Source organism: Osmerus mordax, chromosome 3 (assembly GCF_038355195.1).
Source record: "Osmerus mordax isolate fOsmMor3 chromosome 3, fOsmMor3.pri, whole genome shotgun sequence".
Taxonomy (NCBI): domain Eukaryota; kingdom Metazoa; phylum Chordata; class Actinopteri; order Osmeriformes; family Osmeridae; genus Osmerus; species Osmerus mordax.
Window position 1 is genome coordinate 9,870,963 of NC_090052.1, and position 20,023 is coordinate 9,890,985.

Sequence of the window (20,023 nt, forward strand, 5' to 3'; positions counted from 1 at the left end):
TTGAGGAATCCCTGGGGATGGCACGAACTTTGACGTGACGTAGTTTCGCGCGTCACGACTGATCTCGAAGACATCGCTAGTTTTCCTCGCGGATACCCAAACAATATACTTACCGTACCAGACTATAGCCCAAATAGGTAAACAATTGGTGCATGTGGAACAGTTTCAGTGGAAACACATCAGAATGGATACATAATCCAAATGTTAGATTTCATTTCTGCGCTTTGAAAATGGGCCTACCAACGTGAAGCCGGTATTGTTGTCTTCTGCAGGATAACGAGACTGTAGCCAGTTTCTTATGTAGGATACAGTCAGGCGATTGTAGCCTGCATGCTGCTAGTTATGCTTGATGACTATCATCTACACTTCGGTAAACTGGAGTTTTTCTCTGACACATATTTCCATTGGTATTCGTGATTCTGTAGTTTAATAGTAACGTCCGTAACGCGGAAAAATGACACCAAGAAAATAGAACGACCATTCGATGATCACACTCAACCTCGGTAAAAGTTAGCTTTGTACAGAAAGTTTGGGTAATATTGCATTTCAAATGCATTTTTTATAACTACTTTTCCCGAAAATAGTTACGGACGTGACATTGGCAGTCCTATAAAAGCACACACTTTAACAAGGTTCCAACAGCTGATGGAGTAAGTCGAATGACACAAATGATGTACATATTGCTACACCTGTCCCTCCTCCTCACAAGGTAGGCAGTGGGATCGCTTGAACAAAAAATTAAGCCCTCATGTGCCCCTTCAAAAAATAATGTAATTAGGTTTATTGATAAGGTCGTTTTTTTAAGATTGTGATTCCTGTTAAAGTGTGGTAAAATATGCAATTTCTTAAATAATGTGGCCAAATTAAGTATGACCCCCAAAATATAGACCTTTCATGATATATTTAAACAGGATTTTGTTATGAAAAGTTTAACCTTTTTTTTCATAGTGAGGATGACATTTACATGGAATTGTCCACTGATATTTCTAAATATTTTATATAAAAATTTCTACTTATTATTTATGAAGATTGCATAGATTTAAAAGCATACATTTGTTGCTGCTCATGTACAATTCAAAATACAAAAAGTGAAGTGTAGAATGAAACGGTGGTCTTATTTCCCCTGCAAGAGGGAATAGTGATAGGGAGGACAAACCCGTTTAAGTGTTTTTCCTGACATTTCCTGAATTGTGGAATTAAATTACATATCAACTATACAAAAATATTTGTTACCAATAATATCAACAATATTTTCTAAATGTAGATGTTTTAAATTTGACCACGAAGCTACTTCCGTTAATCAGCATTGTGAAAGAGGCTAGTTTCACGACAGTGACTTTGGATGTATACTACTTTAACATGTTAGCTGATTAGCCAGTATGAGTGAGATATTACATTTTACATTTAGTCATTTAGCAGACGCTCTTATCCAGAGCGACTTACAGTAAGTACAGGGACATTCCCCCGAGGCAAGTAGGGTGAAGTGCCTTGCCCAAGGACACAACGTCAGTTGGCATGACCGGGAATCGAACTGGCAACCTTCGGACTACTAGTCCGACTCCCTCACCGCTCAGCTACCTGACTCCCTTTGACAAACCTCTTGTTTGTCAAATATTTCGTCTTAAATACGATGGGAACACATCACATTAACAATTCTAAAACGCCCGACACGCCAAATGTTGTCTTTTTTTGTCAAGCGTCCCTCAGATTCCGAGTCGGAGTTCCATGAAGCTATTACGTTGGAGTGAATGGGTGCAGGCACTCATCGGACATAAACGCAAATATCTCAAAAGTCCCAACTGGAAAATGTTAGCGGTTTTCCCAGTTCTTACAGTAAGTACAGGGACATTCTCCCCGAGGAAGGTAGGGTGAAGTGCCTTGCCCAAGGACACAACGTCAACGTAGGCTCGTTCCATTTGTGCACACAAGGTACTTTTTGCCATAAAAACGTAACCTCTTAAACCGTGCAACGGAACGTAAATCCCAATACAAGCAATGAAATCGCTAACAAGACAAACTTTTGAAATGTATATTTAATAACATTGCAAATGAATGAAATCAATTACAACGCAAACATGTTACAAAATGAAGGTTTTAACTCTTGAGAGAGAGAGATTCACAATTTCCTTTATACACAAAAACAACCAATCAGAACACATCATTACGCTTACTTGTCAAAATATGAATAGCAATGTAACAGTAAGTTATGCAATGAGGTGTGAGTCCCATCAAATAGAGACTCCAGCAACTCCAGATTTTTAGCATATGAGAGGTGGGGGGCGGGGTGACACACCCAGACTTACATAAATAACAAAGTGCATAAACTTACTAGGTCATGTTTACACCTAAACTGTGTTAACATTTGATCATCATAATGACAATATCCTGTGTGTGATGGTGAATGGGGGCCTTGTGTGTGTGTCCTTCTCCATCAGAGACTCTGTTATGGAGTACCTGATTAATATGATCACAGCCCCAGAGTTCAGGCCATGGGAGGTGGAAGACCTCACTTCCAGGGTGAAGATAGACAAGGCCCTGGCCCAGCAGTGCACACAGATAGGTCTGCTCCACTTCTTAACTGTGCACACCTCATTTCTGACATTTCAGATTTTTGTTTACTTATCATTAGGTTTTGTTTTAAATAACAACTGATGCTCCAGTGTAAACTATGAGAAGATTTCAAGTCAAGACGTTCACTATCTGTTTGTCGCCTCACATCCGAATGTGTTTGGCGTTCTTGCTGTTCCTTGCAGGTGTCCTTGAGAAGCTGCATGAAGCTGCGTACAAGAACGCCCTCTCCAACTCCCTATACTGTCCCGACTACATGGTCGGCCGGATCACTCCGGAAAAAGTAAGGCTCAGTGTGGTTGTTCTTTGTTCTCATAGGCAGAAATGGGTTTATAGTTCTTGAAAGCTTCTACTGGATGGGTTGCTACAGACCTCTGGGTGAGCAAGTTGTTATTGTTTTGTTTGATGCTTGGATTTCAGGTGTAGAGGACTGGTTTGCCATGATTCTGATGGCCAACTGTCAAACCTTGCTCAGTTTGTGAAAGCATTCGTATAGAATGTGGTTAAATGGTGATAGGTGTATGTGCTGTTAAAAAGTTACCTTTCATAGCCAAATACCTTTCTATGACCAACTGTAAATCCTCACAGTATTTGAAGATGGTCCAGTTTAGCAGACCCACAGTTCTACGTTGTTATTGTGAGGCCATTCAGAATAGAAAGTCGCTCTGGATAAGAGCGTCTGCTAAATGACTAAAAAATGACTAAATGTAACGTCATTGTGTCTTGTTTTATCCCCCTCTCCTATAGCTGCGGTCCTTCATTGAGAACAATTTCACCAGTGCGAGAATGGCCCTAGTAGGACTAGGTGAGTTTGTGTCTCATCTCTTTGATTATCCAAGGGCACTCTGATCTTAGTTCTCATCTGGCCCTGTCACGTGCAAGCCTAAGGGGTGCCCTGGGCTCTATTGGCTGACGGCCTGACAAGGAGGGTTATTTCAGTTTGTAAATGCCCCCTTCCTCGCCACTGTGCATTCTCTTCTTAGAATGTGTGGATCAGATTTCCTTTGGCCTCCGTCTACAGACCTAGATATGATCTGTATGGGGGAGACGTCAGCACTGTATGCAGTTTGAGCTCTACAGTGTGAGGGAATTTTTTTTTTGTCAGATGATGTTGTAAGAGTCTTCTGATGTAGATAAAGAAGGATTAATTCCAAAAATATGTTTTTGTAAGTTTTTAGGGAAACGTTGTAATAATGCAACGTTGGGCCTAGTTGGGAGCAGAATTTCAGCATTTGCTCTCAAACTGTCAGAACAAATACACAAAACAACTAATTGTTAATTTGGAGTGTAGATCGCTTACATAGCACTATAACAGTACATTTCATTAATAATAATCACCCAACAGTCATATTTTGATTAATCAGAATTTATGACAAAAAAAAAAAAAGGATAAATGGATGTTCACGTGCAATGGTAGTCCCAAAAGCAGTTCCTTTCCTCTGAAAAGCAGAGACGGAGATTGCACTTTCTGCAGAGCGTATTGGAATATCCTTTCATGCAGTGTCTGCAGCGTCCTCTCGTTGTCTTCACCGGAAATGTGCGACCATGTCCCTGCACACATCCATTGGTGGTTCACATGCCCTCTTGGCTGGGACCCCATTTGGTGGACCCCCATTACCTGAGGATGGTCTCTTCTGAGCAGTCACAGGTCTCTGAGGTGTCACAGTTATCGATGTCAAAGGGCTCCCACTGGCTGAAGATGGCCACCCTCTCCTTGATGTGTTGACAGCTGTGTTTGTCAGGATGAGAGAGGAAGCTAAAACAGTCTGAAACAGTCTCCTGTTCAACATCTTTTTCTTGGGAATATTGAGAGCCTTGCAGTCCCGTTTGTAGAGGAGACAGGCGTTGATCACAGCAATGATAGTGTGCCAGAAGATGTAACTATCAGCGGCGCAATTTCATGAGGAACTCCAAATGAGTCCAGCAAATCCACATCGCCCATGTATTTGTTGTATGCACCCACTATATGAGGTCTCTCAACTTCAATTTAAGATTTGGTGGCTTTGTTCCAGCGTTTAATCTTTTGCACAGGATCAATGCCAGCAAAGGATGACACAAGTGTGACTGCCCTGTTGTTATATCACTTGACAGCGCATATGTTGTGGTTTGGTTGGCTTGTGTTGGTTTGCTCGATGTCCTTACCATCATCATCATTAGTTGGACAATCAGTGGGTCTCTGATTCTCTTTTTCCACTTCCTCAACATTTTCAACCACCTGCTCATCACTCGAATCACTGGTGTCTGATTCCATGTCAACATCACTTTCTCCATTTTGGATAGCATCAATGACATCATGCATACTGAAGTAAACTCTCCTTGCTGGTGTAATTCTGAAATGGAAATAATAGGTAGAGAATGTTCAAGTATACCTTATTTCAATGCAAATGATTCTTATTCATGCAATACATTCCACTGAAGGCACACAATACTGTCTGGCTAGCCGAATGTGCTCTCTACTTAACATTCTAAAAGAAATATACAACCCCCCAGACCTCTTACATCCCCATATTGCAGAACATTCACACCTGTCCCTGAACAATGCAACCCCCACATTCCAAAACATTTACACTTGTCCCTGAACAACCATCCTCCAAAGCATTCCACAAACAGTATCTGCCTTGTGCAACAAGCAGATATTTGGACAAATAAGCAAAGTACAAATAAAAAAAAACAGTTGACTATATTTCACTTCTAACATAGAAATAACATTGATTTAGAAATCTTCAAATCTGGTCTAAACTGAAAATTATAACAAACTAGAAAGTGCATTTCCTGCAGAAAATGCGTTGGAATGCTGAAATCTTTTTTTAATTGCTGAAAATACAGAAATGAGAAAATACCCGCAAGCTGAAATGAATAAAAAAAATGTGTGAGTCACACAAAAGAGGCAATGTGGAAACTGAACTGCATCATCTAACAATGCTAAGAGCTGAAATATAATGCGGGAGAAGCTGAAAGCTGAACTGTTAAACTGTAGAAGTAATAGAATATTCGTTTGAGTAGCTGAAATTATAGTGCTCTTAGGCCGTGTTCACACTTGACTTCTTTTTTCAGAAAAAAGCGCTGCCTTCAGCGCCTTTTTACATGCAACCCTATGGGAAAAGGAAGAAGGCGGACGCCTTTTTTAAAAAGCGGCTGCCTTTTAAACTTCTTTAAAAAAAGCGCTGAGCCCAACGCCTTTTTGAGTTCAATTTTCTCAACTTTTCAGAAAAGCGCTGGGTGACGTCAAGCGCCTTTTTGAGAGCTGACCAATCAGGACGTGGAGAGTAGGTACGAGTGTACCTTCCCTAGTAACCTTCTACCTTAGTTAACAGGCTATGGCTCCTCAAACGCCAAAGCTAAAGCAAGTAATTGTATTTTATTGGCTTTAGTAGCTAGCTGTCGTGTAAGAGATTGAGTGGCGTGTCTGTGTGGTTGCCACGGTGATGGTGCAGCTATGATTGCTATCGCGCTGAGGGCGAGAGAATAACAGAAATTTTCCTAGAATCCACACCTCAAACAAGTTAACCTAGACGCAAAACTGTACGTCCAATCCAAAAAATAAGGATATTTTCCGAGACCCAAGACTCTGCCGAAACCAGAGATATTCTTTATATGTCTGTGCGGTCAGAAATACGACTCTACCGGCAGTTTCAAAAACGTGTTCCTTCTGCTTTCCTGGTGCGTGTCTGTTTGGTTGCCACGGTGATGGCGCAGCTGTGATTGCTAACGAGCTGGGCAGAGAGAATAACATACATTTATACACTGTCTACGACCAACACAAAATTAGCTATCTATTGATCCAAAAATTAAGCATGAAGAGTGAAAAATGTGGCAATGCTGGCAAACTAGAAATACTTTTTGAACCTGATTTCGAAGCTCCCTTCCACTCTAAGCGTTTCAGTCAGCACTCTAGGCTCTCGCATACACACCCATGTAAATCTCAGAAACGGTTTGAAAAACTCATGAAACAATCAGTGATATAAAAAAAAGTTGAATAGATATCAAAAAGCTGAATAAAAAAAAAAGTTTTGGGTTTTGTCAACATTTTAAAGTTTAAATGGTGGCTGTAGCTGAAGGATTGAGTAAGAAGAAGGATTTGAAAGTTGAAGACGTTTAAGAGGATTGAGAGTATTTGAAAAAAAACTCCATTGGAAAACCATGTTAAAAATATTATGAATATTGATTTATATTAATTCAAGCATAAGAGGTATAAAGCTGAAAAGATATAGCAGTCATAGCCTGAAACGGCTGAATTATTTGATAGCTGAACGGTTTTAATAGCTGAAGATTTAAAGGCGCTGAAAGGTGTCGCAGAAGAAATAGAATACAAATATTAAGAAGTTGAATAAAGTTACTTGGAATGCTGGAGCAGCATTCCAAAAACTAGAACGTGCATTTCCTGCTGAAAATGCGTTGGAATGCTGAAAGATGATTTTTAAATCTATTTTTATTGCTGAAAATACAGAAATTAAAAAATACCCGCAAGCTGAAAGCTGAAATTAATTGCAAAAATGTGTGAGTCACACAAGAGGCAGTGTGGAAGCTGAACTGCATCATCTAACAGAGCTAAGTGCTTAAATACAATGCGGGAGAATACGTTTGAACGTTGTGAAGCAATCGAAGAAATAGTTGAATTTCAAGAGGCAGTGTGGAAACTGAACTGAGCTTACAATGCGGGAGAAGCTGAAAGCTGAACTGTTAAACAGAATAAGTAGGCTAGCTAGTCGTAACAAGAATATTATAGTTTTAACAGCTGAAATTATAGTTGGGATAGTAATAGCAGTAGCAGATGTAGCCTATCATTGAGTGTGTTTACTCGGCTTTCTTAGTAGGATTCAATGGGTTGATTGAATGAAACATTCAGCAGTAGGGCCGATACAGGAAGACACGGTGACACTTTGTTGCAGAAGGATGATGGTGCAAGTTTTGTCCGTGGAGTTGTGTAATTCAAGCATAAGAGGTACAAAGCTGAAAAGTCATAGCACCCATGGCCTGAAACTGCTGAATTCTTTGACAGCTGAACGGTTTTAATAGCTGAAGATTTGTAGGCGCTGAAAGGTGTCGCGGAAGAAATAGAATAATAATAATATTAATATGAAGTTGAATAAAGATTGAAAGAACAATACTTGGAATGCTGAAGCAGCATGGTCTCCATGTAGAGTGCAAGGTGCAATTTCTATTTTTGCTACCATTTTGACCCAACGTTGTAAAATTACAACAAAGACAAAACAAGCTGAAAATCAAATGTGATGCATGAATTCCACAATAACTTAGTATTTACATGAACTACATATTCTAACAATCACAACAACAACAAAAATCATGGAATTTACTTACTTTAATGTTGATATATCCAGTCCAATGAAACAAGGAGATTCGCTTCCAGGAAAGTTGGCTGGTGGAATGAGTTCATGGCCTTATTGCCAGATCTATATACACATTTAGTATCCAAAGGCATTGCAAGGCAATACAATAAGACCCAATGGCTATGAAAATGTGGTCTTTCAAAAAAAGAAAGTTGTCTTTTTTTGGACAACTAAAGGTGACGTTGTAATATTACAACAAGGGGTCTTACAGGGTTAAGGAACACTGATGAACAAAAAGTGATGTGTCAACCAGACACAAAACACACACTTGAAAGGAAATAACAACAATCCATCTCTTAAATAAACAACAAAATCTATAGACACACACACATACACAGGATATGCCAACACTGGTTGACACACATCACTTTTGTACCCACACATATATTCATACTTTTGTACACACACCCATGTGTATACACACGTGCATATTCATATTGAATACCAGTAATGGTCCTGAACTTGGAGGAAAATAACATTATTGGAAATTGGACTGAGGATAGACTTAAATGTTTGTTTTAGGATTTCTGTGTTGTGACCTTCACAGGGGTGAAACACTCGGTGCTGAGGCAGGTGGGGGAACTGTTTCTTGGCGGACGCAGTGGGGCCGGAGCAACTGGTGCCAAGGCTCACTATCGCGGAGGTAAGGCGTGTGCATCACTTGTCGACCTGGGTGGTGTATTTGGGAGAGCGTCATGGAATGGCAAGGTTGCTTTCCTACTTTTTGGGTAGCTTTGTCCCAGTGAGCATTAATGGCCTGTGTGTGCTCACACGGTGGTTAATAATTTCTCTGTGTGTACCAGGCGAGTTGCGAATGCAGAACGGCGACAATCTGGTTCATGCACTGATCGCCAGCGAAGCTGGCATTGCAGGATCGTCGGAGGCCAACGCCTTCAGTGTGCTGCAGAGGGTTCTTGGAGCTGGGCCGCATGTGAAGAGAGGCTCCAACGTCACTAGCAAACTGAGCCAGGGCATTGCCAAGGCAACCACAAAACCTTTTGACGTGAGTGACCAGTCAAGCCCTAGCCATGTCTGTTGTTATGGTTTCATGAATGCTTTTCTGGTGTCAGTTTGTGATTGGTCAGTACCTAACTCTAGGTATGCACACAAGTGTTCCGCTCACATGGTGTTAAGTCAAGCAATTTTTGCAGACAATTTAATTTAGATTTTGTGACAAATGTCACCTAAATATTTCCAATTTAACTGTCAGTTAATTTAATAATTTAGAATTGTAAAGAACTTGGATTCCTTGTCCAGAGTAAAGATTACGTTTTTACACCTCTTTTACGACAGACAACTGTGAAAGTGTTAGACAAACTCACTACATTCAAGTAACTGCTTGGACTACCTATACTACCCCCAAAGACAGCATAACCGACACTGCTGCTGAGAAATGGTTGTTCGGTTGTAGCTCATCAGACACTGATTGGAAATACTCTGGCTTGCCTTACATGTTATGTGTAATGGGGGTAATTCACGAAACAAAACTTCTCAGTAGTGGCCCATTGTCTGGGGAATTCTGTTATGGCTTGATAAATTGTCTCTCGAAATATAACTGCTTTTATTTCCTGTGGAAGGAACCATTGGGCTGAGTATTTGGGAGGACCATTTATGCTAAAGTCATTACTTAGTGAGTTCTAAATATTTGGACAAGTGCTGATTCATTGTGATGGATTTTGATTGGGTTGTGTATGTCAATGAGGTACCATAATCCTTCTAACTAGGGATGCACCGATACAATTTTTTTAAGGACCGAGTACCAATATTTTTTTTCTGGTACTCGCCGATACCTGTACATTTATGAATATATATATATAAAAAAATGTTGGTGATGTAGCAGTTTTCCAAGCACAACACAGTGAGACTAATGAATGTAGGACGGCTTCTTTATTATTACTCGAATTTAAAAAGTATACTTTTGATGTGCTTATCACAAACCGAAAGCACAAATTTCATAATTACCATTAAGAAAGACTGGTGGGATCAGCCAATAGGAGACCGACTACGCTTGTCAACAGACTTTCATCAGCTAGAGTTATTAGAAATGACAGTTGGTCTTCTGCAGTAGGCCAATACCGCACTAAGTTTTCTTTTTATGCTCGCAATCTTTAATTTAGTGAAATGGTGCGTTTATGATAAAAGTTGTTTGGTTGTTGTTTTTAGTCCTCTGATTGTTTAACCTCATTTCATTCTGTAATGTTTATAAATAGTCTATGTAGCGGTCGGACCAGCGCTGTGGAATGTTTCGTTTTCGACAGTGGTCGGATTTTATTAATGTTAATAGACTGTATAATATTTGTTTAATTTTGATGGCATTGGTAACATTATTTGTTGTATATTCTGTAATATGCTGTGTCGGGAGTGTGATGTTAATTGTCTACGTTCTGTGTTGTTTCAGCACCACCACACTAGGCTAAGAAACGGAAAACTAGCTAATTTCCCAGCAATAGATCTAGAGCTACAAAAGAAAGCCGTGTCCAAGAATTGTGTTCTAACAGACACCCCGGGAGCTAAAACAATGCACCAACCAGCTATATATATATCTAGATTTCATTTCTCCCCTACACCATTGTCATAATAATTAAAATAAATTAAAAAACGTGAGGTATCGGGGGTATTTTTACGAGTACAAGTACTTCATCCCTGCCCTGCTTCAGGACAAGCTCTCCCAGCTGAATGTGCCTGACTCCACCTGCAGATGGATCACAGACTTCCTGTCTGACAGGAAGCAGTGCGTTAAGCTGGGAACACAAGTCTCTGACTCCCGGTCCATCAGCACCGGATCTCCTCAGGGCTGCATCCTTTCCCCTCTGCTCTTCTCCCTGTACACCAACAGCTGCACCTCCAGTCATCCGTCTGTCAAACTTCTGAAGTTTGCGGACGACACCACCCTCATTGGGCTCATCTCTGACGGGGATGAGTCTGACTATAGGTGGGAAGCTGGTGACCTGGTGTAGCCAGAACAACTTAGAGCTCAATGCTCTTAAGACAGTGGAGATGGTTGTGGACTTCAGGAAGAATACAGCCCCACTCACCCCCATCACCCTGTGCGACTCCCTAGTCAACACTGTGGAGTCCTTCCGCTTCCTGGGCACCATCCTCTCCCAGGACCTCAAGTGGGAACTGAACATCAGCTCCCTCACCAAAAAAGCACAACAGAGGATGTACTTCCTACGGCAGCTGAAGAAATTCAACCTGCCAAAGACAATGATGGTGCACTTCTACACAGCCATCATTGAGTCCATCCTCACCTCTTCCATCACCATCTGGTACGCTGCTGCCACTGCCAAGGACAAGAGCAGACTGCAGCGTATCATCCGCACTGCTGACAAGGTGATCGGCTGCAATCTGCCTACCCTCGAGGACCTGCACACCTGAGGCGTGCGAGGAAGATCGTGGCCGACCCCTCCCACCCTGGTCACTCCCTGTTCCAGCTACTCCCCTCTGGCAGAAGGCTGCGGTCCATCAGGACCAAAACCTCACGCCATAAGAACAGTTTCTTTCCATCTGCTACTGGCCTCTTCAACAAGGCCAAGGACTCCCATTGACATTCATTCTTATTTAACTATTACAAGTCCATCTAATGGCAATTCAGTATGCATAAGCCACTTTATCTCAGTATCCGATTGCACTATGTTGACCATTCACGCTGCTCATTCTATTCTTATTTTTATATATATATTTTATATTTAAATTTTTGTATTCTTAGATTGTTTAGTTCTTAGAAATAGTTAAACTTTTGTACTTTTATTTAATTTAAGATCTGTATATGTTTAGTGTTTTGCACCTCCCTGCCACAGTAAATTCCGTGTTTGTATAACATACATGGCGAATAAACCTGATTCTGATTCTGACTTGAGCTTGGTATCGGTGCATCCCTACTTCTAACTACACTATCATCTGCAGGCTACAGCCTTCAATGCCACATACTCTGACTCTGGCCTTTTTGGAGTCTACACCATTGCCCAAGCAGACTCTGCCGGAGAGGTACAGCACAGAATGCATTACTCAGCCTCAAATTCCTCTGTTACAGTACATCAAGGTGCAGTCAGTGTTTCATTCCCTCTATCTGAATGTCCCTACTACCCCAGGTGATCAAGGCCAGTATTGCCCAGGTGGTGGGCATAGCCCAGGGAAACCTGTCTGAAGAGGATGTGAACAGAGCAAAGTGAGTTTTGGGGGGGGGAGTCATTTATCTGATATGAACTACTAATTGTACCTGTACTGTATTCTCTGGTTTTTATACTGTATGTTGGTCAAACAGACAGTCTCTGTTTATATTAAATACATTTATGTAATCGCAATGTCTGTCAAATTATATATTTTTTAAATCCTGAATGATTGTGCATAGTAAATGGAAAATTATTCACAATTTTGTATTTGTTCAATTTACCGTAAAGGGACATTCTTACTTTCTTTAGTAAGGAAAAAATGCTTGCTTTATGGAAATGTATGTATATTGTTGTAAATCAATCAACATGTCGAGTTTTTTTTGTCTCGTCAAAGACAGTGCAGGAATCCCTCCAGGGCTCCATACTAACTTTTTTCCTTGGTTGCAATGGTGTGCCTAACATTTTTTTATTTAGGTTAATTTAAAAAAAAATTCTTGCGTCGCCACAATTATAAGGTCACCTTTTTATCACACTCCATATACATTCATATATATTATGTAAATGATCTTAAACAAGAATAAGGTGTAGGTAAATACTTTTATTTGAAGCACAATTATACTGTATATAAAAATAATATTCCCTGAACTGAGACCTAACATTTCATGGCTCAGTCTTATAGTGGGTCCCCCTTGCTGTCACATGCCCTTCAGATGGCCAACACCTGTAATTTGGCCTTCTTGCCCTTTGGCCTTGGCTAAACCAGCTTGCCACACTCTCCCTAGCATCAGCTAGCATAGCTCCATGGCCGAACTCCGTAACTCAGGGGTGGGAAATTAATTTTTACAAGGGGACACGAGATACCTGAAATGTGTAGGAGGGCCGCATCAACGATAACTTGAACTTAATTCTGCTCACTATTCATCTTCTTCCATTGTAAAAAGCAGTAAAGTATATATTTTAAATAGTTGCTACTGGTTATCAGAAGAATAAGGATATTCTGTAAATATTTATATAAATATTTTAAATGTTGGTGTAGGTCAAATAGGAAAAGACTATAGAAGTAATAAACAGTAAAAACAAAAACAATCATTACATCAGTGTTTCATTTTAATTGTAAATAACTTCACAAACACTGAAAAGTTGTTTTGCAGTATGTTAAAGATATGCAATTGATCAACTTGATCAAAAAACAATACTTTTTTTCAGTTCATTTTGTTCTGAGAAATCCAGTGGGCTTGAACAAGTGCATCGAAATCTGGCTGAATGTCTGAGTTGGATATGTGAAGGACAGCTGACAGGTGATGATCAGGGTGTGCAGCTTAACTAGCAAACCATCAGCGGCCTGCGTCCACTGAATCAGTCAAGTTCTTATTATGTCCGCGTTAGTTTTTTTTCTTTAGTCCCTTAGTGCCGATTCAAATTGTAATTCTTCAACACAGCGACCTGTTTTCCACAAACTAAGAACACAGCTTTGACTTTGACCTCAGTAAACAGATACATAGAAGTCCATGTCTTGTTAAAAACTCTACACTACATGCCGTCAAAGGAGAACAAACGCTTCACGTTCGTGGAGAGGCAGCTGATACGAGGAGGTTAGGTGCACCGGTGCAACCTAGGAAAAACTTAAGTCGCACCCGTACACATTTTGGTCCCATAGTGCGACCAATTTGGTTGCACTCTAGAGCCCTGCCCTCAGGTTTTATGCAGCGGAGAAAGTAACCCTCCGGTTTCGGCAAGCAGTCAGTCACTACCAGGTGTATAGAATAGCAGAAGGAGGTGCACACCTGGAACCTTTCCCTGCAGTATGGGAATTTTTCGGATACCGAAAACATTGACAGCCATGGATAAAATAAATACAACTTGTACGTGTTAAAGAGTGGTTGCTAGAGGAGGCAATACGTATGATATCCCATCTACGGGAGCACCACCCATCACTATTTGCCAAAATCAAGATAACGGTGTCTTGAAATGAACATTTGCAACAAGTCAAGAGAGTTAGCAAATTAAGCACTGGTGAGATAAACTTTGAACAGTACTATTGGCATGCTACCGACTGAGGCAGATAACACGGCTAGTTCTGGCACGACATGCAGCTGTACCTGTCGTTCCCCACCGACTGATCCGGGGATCTCAGCCAGAAACGAAGCCTGCCTCACAGACATCTCCGCCTGGATGACCAAGCACCACCTCCAGCCAAAACAGAACTTCTCATCATCCCAGCCAAACCCTCCATCTCCCACAATCTCTCAATCACCCTGGGATCTGCGACGGTGACCCCTTCATCCTCTGCCAGGAACCTCGGGGTTACCATGGATGACAAGATCTCCCTCACGGCCCACATTGCTGCAGTCTCCCGGTCGTGTATATTCACCCTCTATAACATCCGATCAGGAGATACCTGTCTGAGCATTCCACCCAGCTGCTAATCCAAGCACTTGTCCTCTCCAAGTTGGACTACTGCAACTCGCTTCTCGCCAGTCTCCCAGCATGCGCAACCCACCCTGTCCAGAGGATTCAGAAGGCGGCAAGCCCGCCTGGTCTTCATCCTACCCAGACGCTCCCATGTCACCCCGCTCCTCATCTCCCTTCACTGGCTACCCATAACAGCCCGTATCAGATTCAAGATCCTGGTCTCTCCTCCAGGACTTACTGCATTTGTTGGTTAGTTGTTACTTGTTGGTTAGTTGTAACTGAGTTAACTACTTGTACTCGCTGTAAATTATGTTATTGTTGCTTGCTTTCCTACAGTTACACACTTGCGCTTTTGAAGTTCATGTTGTTGTTTAATTTGTAACATATTTAACTACTTGCTCTTATGGTTCTTCCCATTGGCACTTGGTTGCTCATCACAATGTATGCTCATGTTTTGGCTTCCTGCAATGTTTTTTTGGGGGGAAACAGGTTTCTCAAATCTCACGCATTTGCTGTGAGACTCACATATTTCAACCATTTCTCACGCTGAGAAGCGCAGATTTCTGCAGAGTTGATAGTTGTCTCGAGTTATACAGAGTTAAAAAACAGATAATAAGAAACATGGTATGGTAATCGCCAATTTTTGATAACACTTCAGAGTTCTGCTACTACATTTCTGCGATTTAGTAAAAAAATTAGGGCCTACATCTAGCTGGTTTCACGTATATACTTTTATTTAAGTCTTCCACCGTCTGTGTGTGTACAAGTTAAATTAAAACAATATTTATGCATTGTTCTTTTTAGTATAAAAAAATCTAAGAATTTAACTATTTAACTTTGTTATATATTATGTTATATGTTTACTGCTGTTCAAACAATTTAATGTTGTTTAAAAATAAAATATTGTGTTAAACAAAAATATTTTAGAGATGTAATCGCGATACCATGATACCGTGGTATTTTTTCTCAAGGTTATCATACCGTCAAAATCTGATACCAGTCCATGCCTACCCCTGGCATGTGTCTCACCCCTTGCCCTTAGGAACCAGATGAAAGCAGAGTATCTGATGTCCATGGAGAGTTCAGCGTGTGTGCTGGAGGAGCTGGGGGTTCAGGTCCTGGCCAGCGGGGCCTACCAGGCACCAGAGAACATCACACTGTGCATTGACACAGTCACCCACACTGATGTGGTCAATGTGAGTAGCCACCATACCAACAGTCAGTCAAATTGTTTCACTTGAAATGGCCCCAATATCTTCACTCCTGGTCAAATTGTATCAGTCACTGGTCATGTTAAGTTAATATTTGCTTTACCGTATTTCTGGGGAATACCAGACCTGGTAATTAAACGCCGCCTTCAAATAAACGCTGCAGCGTTTATTAAATAACGTTCATTTTTGGTGCTGCGTTTATTCGAGGGCGGCGTTTAATTAGTAAGAGACATTTCGTGAATTGTAGCTGCAGTGCAGCCATAGTCAACTTCGTTGCTGGCATTGTGACAAATAAATCATGCAGCTTAAAACGCAGGTTTCATTTACTACCTACCGTGTCTATTCTTTGTCTATGAGTGCGGCAACTACCTTTCTCATTGGCTATCAATTAGGTGTGTGTTGGTAGTACAACTGTCTCAAATACAAGTTTTCTACATTGTGTAGAAATCTGAAGCAGCATGCTGAAACGTTCATACACGTTAGCTTTCAAACAGAAAGCTGTGCAGAAAGTTATGTACATGTGTAATAAATACTGGGGTTGAATTTAACCAATTAAATAACCGTTTTCAGATTTTTTTTGGTGTGGCGTTTATTCGAGGGCGGCGTTTATTACACAGCGCTCATTTTTGGTGGGCCGTTTATTCGAGGGTGGCGTTTATTCAAAGAAATACGGTATTATGGTCTTTTATGTAGATATGAGGTTAAAGTTAATTAATTTTCGTTCTTCCTTTTTCTTGTCTTCCAGGCTGCAAAAAAGTTTGTGGACAGCAATAAATCCATGGCAGCCAGTGGACACCTCTTTAACACACCCTTCATTGATGAATTATGAAACTACGATTTAACTACAACAACTAATACACCTTTATTTAACATTTGAACCTGGGAAGGTTGTGCCTAGCTGCTTACCGAAGAAGAGGAGGAGGATCCCCTAACCCATATCCTCCCTCTGCAAATGATAATCCTCTGGTGGCAATCGTTTAAAGGTTGTTCACAAATAACTGTAAATGGGGGTCTGGAGTAATAATGTTTTTCTGTCCATGTCACTGTATATCTGATGTAAATTCATTAAAAGATCTATATAAGGTAAACAAAGGTAATGGTATTTGTTCAAATTTACATTGCATGTTAGTACAGTCATGACCAACAGGAGGCGACAATGCAAAGACTAATCTATTATTATACCAAACGTTTAAGCAAAGGAGAATGTTTGCGTTATACTGGAGGAGACTTGATACATTTCAAAGCAACATACATGCAGGTATCACACTGCTGGTAGCTTAACTTCAATAATATGTAACTCCACGTGACAAATCTGTCAAATACACTAGCCGACAGCTGAATGTTTGACAAGGATTTGAAGTGTGCAAACCGTACCCTGGCATCTGCTTATGGATATTGCCATTTAATCAAACATCCCTCTGAGTTCCAAAGTAAAAAATAAATAAAAAATGCAAGATCTTGTTGATAATTACTAACACTACGAATAGTAGTCATATATGAAAAGAAACGTAATTTACATTAGGTAGCCGGATGAAAAAAGGTAATCATTCTGGTCTGTCTTCAGATGGAATAATGAGAACCACTTTACCTGAAAGCAATGTAAACAATGTGCTATTAACTTTGGAAATAAAAAGTATGCTTTAACAGTTATGTTTTTCTTAATTCAAAGATTTATTTTTGGTATAGTAATGAATTGATGCCCGAAGTGCCACCGTAGTCTGCAACCCTTGCGAATATATCTCGCGATACGAGAGCGGATGCCTCATGAACGCGAATGTGTGAGGGTTGCAATGAGGGCTGATGTATCTGTAGAACACTGCGTTGGGGTGTCAGCTTGATGTCGTTAACTGCGATGGGATGGGGGGGGGGGCAAAGCTAGCAAGCGAATGGGGGGATAGCTCGACTTGCTACATCTATCGTTATTGTTCTAGATATGTAATATTTGCATTTATAAACCGGTTTTATATTTGGCATGGAGAGCGAGTAGGCTCGCTCCGTAGTGGACTCTACAGATGCTATTTCAGCGGAGAAGGATGGGGGCATGAATAAGCAAGAGGAGGATGGTTTCTTGTTTTCCTGACTGGTGACATTAGAGCTTAATTTACAAGGATATTGTGAAGGGAATAGATCCGTTTTTTGGTTGCACGGCTGTTTGACTTTGACACATGAAATGCTTTAAAAGGGACACATTCGGGCATTAAGCTCCCCTTGGGCCGCTGTTCGGAACATCGAGTCCGAACGTGAGAAATAACCTGCTAGCTGTCTTGCTAGCCGCAGTTACCAAATGCTGCTGCTACTGAGCGGATCCGAGCGAGTACACAAGCGGCTGGAGTCTTGGGCCCTTACGTTGCGCGAGCTCCTTTTGCTCTATCTGAGGAAGATTCGGGTAAAACAGCAAGGTTTGGAGATGAAGTGATTTATTTTCGCATGACGTCTTTCAACTATATACATGAGCGGAGGGGGGAGGGGGGGGGGGGGAGGTCTGTTCTGTTGGTGGGAAAGCCTCTTTGCGGCAATGTACCGACAAAATGACAGAATCTCTTCAACAATCGCCTTTGATGGGGATGAGGTAGACTGATAACAATCTGATATCTAAACACTGAAGCTCGCGGGATTGCACCCATTTTTCCCGAATCACTTTCTCGATATATATATAACCTTTAAACACTAAGACTCAAACTAAAGAAATGGATAAGTTAACGATTATATCAGGATGTCTCTTTCTGGCTGCGGATATCTTTGCAATCGCTAGTATTGCTAACCCCGATTGGATCAACACTGGTGAATCTGCAGGTAATTGATCAAGTGTTAAATGTCTTTAGGTGTTATCTGTTTTGAATTTTAGCATCACCACTGGAAATACCAAATCTTAATTTAGAACTGCATGGTATTCTTAATCAGATCCCTAAAATTTGTAACAACCACTTAGATCCACCCCTCATGTTTACATTCTGTGATTACTTTTGAAGTGCCTAACATATCATGTACTATTCACATATTTTGAGATTAGAGCGTCATGTAACATACTGTTTGAAACCTATAGTTTGTGTGACTAGTCTTTTCATGACATTCAAAGCAAAGACGCAGAATAAGAAAGACAATAACAAGACAGGACTTCTTTCCTGTCTTGTCTAAGCATGTGTCCATGACATGATATGTTGTACAGTCTCAATCAACCCCTCTACAATCTGGTTGATGTTTAAACACGCATATTCAATTAGCTTGCCACAGCTAAGGGCACAGTTGTGTACAGGCAGGCAAACTTTTCACCTTTAGGTGAGACTCAACTTTTTGAAATCAAAATGGGTCACCTGATTTGTGCAGATCCGATGAGAAGATATTTTGGAGGGGGGGTCGTGGGTCGTGGACTTGGCCAACATAGCATTTTACCCATGCTTCGCAACTTTACAACTGGCTCTGGAACCAATTGTCACTCCTAATGTCTAAACCTCACAGCCAATCAGGGGCAGAGTGGGGAGAGGCTTTCTACATTGATCTAGCCTCTTAATTGGGTGTGCTTTGCCTTCGGCAAGGGCACAACCTTTGTTCTCTCACATATATATTATTGGGTGTGCTTTGCCTTCGGCAAGGGAACAACCTTTGTTCTCTCACATATATATTATTATTATTATTTTTATTTCTTTTTGCCCCCCTAAAACTCAGTCAATATTTGGCCTACATAGACAACGTAGGTGTCAAAAGTTTCGTCTTGGTAGCGATTGAGTTGCTTCTATTGGAATTTACGTTCCGTTGCATGGTTTAGGCTTAAGTTAAGTTTTTGTGGCGAAAAGTGAAGCTAACGGTGGCTAATTTGCTAGCCACAGTCACTGACGTTACTAACGTCACTGCGTCACTAACGTCACGAAAACACGCGTGACTACCTGTAGCAGAACATTCGTTTCACATCTGTTAACTTGGGGGATAGCTAGGCTAACAATAGCTTTACTGCAAGGCAGCTGCAGGAACGCCACAAGCAAAGAGGCCAGGGTGATAACTATTTACTCATTTTACTTTGTGATGTGAAACACAATTATGAAATGTAATGTACAATATAAGCTGATATTTTTAAGGAAGTAGGCCCACATCTACTTTTGGAAACGGTAGTCTACTATTTCACTGAAGCATTAGCATCATGACATTAGCCTCTGTTGCCTGGGCAACACATACTACAGTGGTCTATGATGCATCTGTTTTCAATCTTTAAAATAAACATTCCTCACAAATACATTTTCGTTGTAGGATTTATTATGACATTACATTACAAGTAAATGATTTGTGGGTGAAATTATCATAACCTGTGGTTTCAAACCAGTGTTGCTCACTGCAACGCTGTAGCCTACGCCAGACACTATAAAAACATCTACACAGCTGT

The 20,023-nt window shown here is 40.8% G+C and overlaps 2 protein-coding genes across 4 annotated transcripts in view; both read left to right on the plus strand.

Annotated features, from left to right (window-relative positions):
* The window catches only part of uqcrc2a (ubiquinol-cytochrome c reductase core protein 2a), a 32,974-nt gene extending 16,231 nt beyond the window's left edge, over positions 1–16,743 (plus strand). Inside the window, exons 6-14 of one of the 2 annotated variants that reach the window (XM_067233729.1) lie at positions 2,436–2,560; positions 2,754–2,851; positions 3,316–3,373; positions 8,464–8,559; positions 8,720–8,919; positions 11,823–11,903; positions 12,008–12,084; positions 15,483–15,636; positions 16,397–16,743. In XM_067233729.1, coding sequence (XP_067089830.1) covers positions 2,436–2,560; positions 2,754–2,851; positions 3,316–3,373; positions 8,464–8,559; positions 8,720–8,919; positions 11,823–11,903; positions 12,008–12,084; positions 15,483–15,636; positions 16,397–16,480 — 973 coding nt within the window. In that variant the 3' untranslated portion in view covers positions 16,481–16,743. The remainder of the gene's footprint in view (positions 1–2,435; positions 2,561–2,753; positions 2,852–3,315; positions 3,374–8,463; positions 8,560–8,719; positions 8,920–11,822; positions 11,904–12,007; positions 12,085–15,482; positions 15,637–16,396) is intronic. The other variant, XM_067233730.1, reaches the window with a different exon arrangement.
* A 1,408-nt stretch (positions 16,744–18,151) lies between these two features.
* Positions 18,152–20,023, plus strand: part of mosmoa (modulator of smoothened a) — a 105,970-nt gene continuing 104,098 nt past the window's right edge. For both annotated transcript variants that reach the window (XR_010876474.1, XM_067233748.1), the window contains exon 1: positions 18,152–18,444. Coding sequence is in view for 1 of the 2 variants with exons in the window: in XM_067233748.1 (XP_067089849.1) it covers positions 18,339–18,444 (106 nt within the window). In the remaining variant the exon portion in view is untranslated. The remainder of the gene's footprint in view (positions 18,445–20,023) is intronic.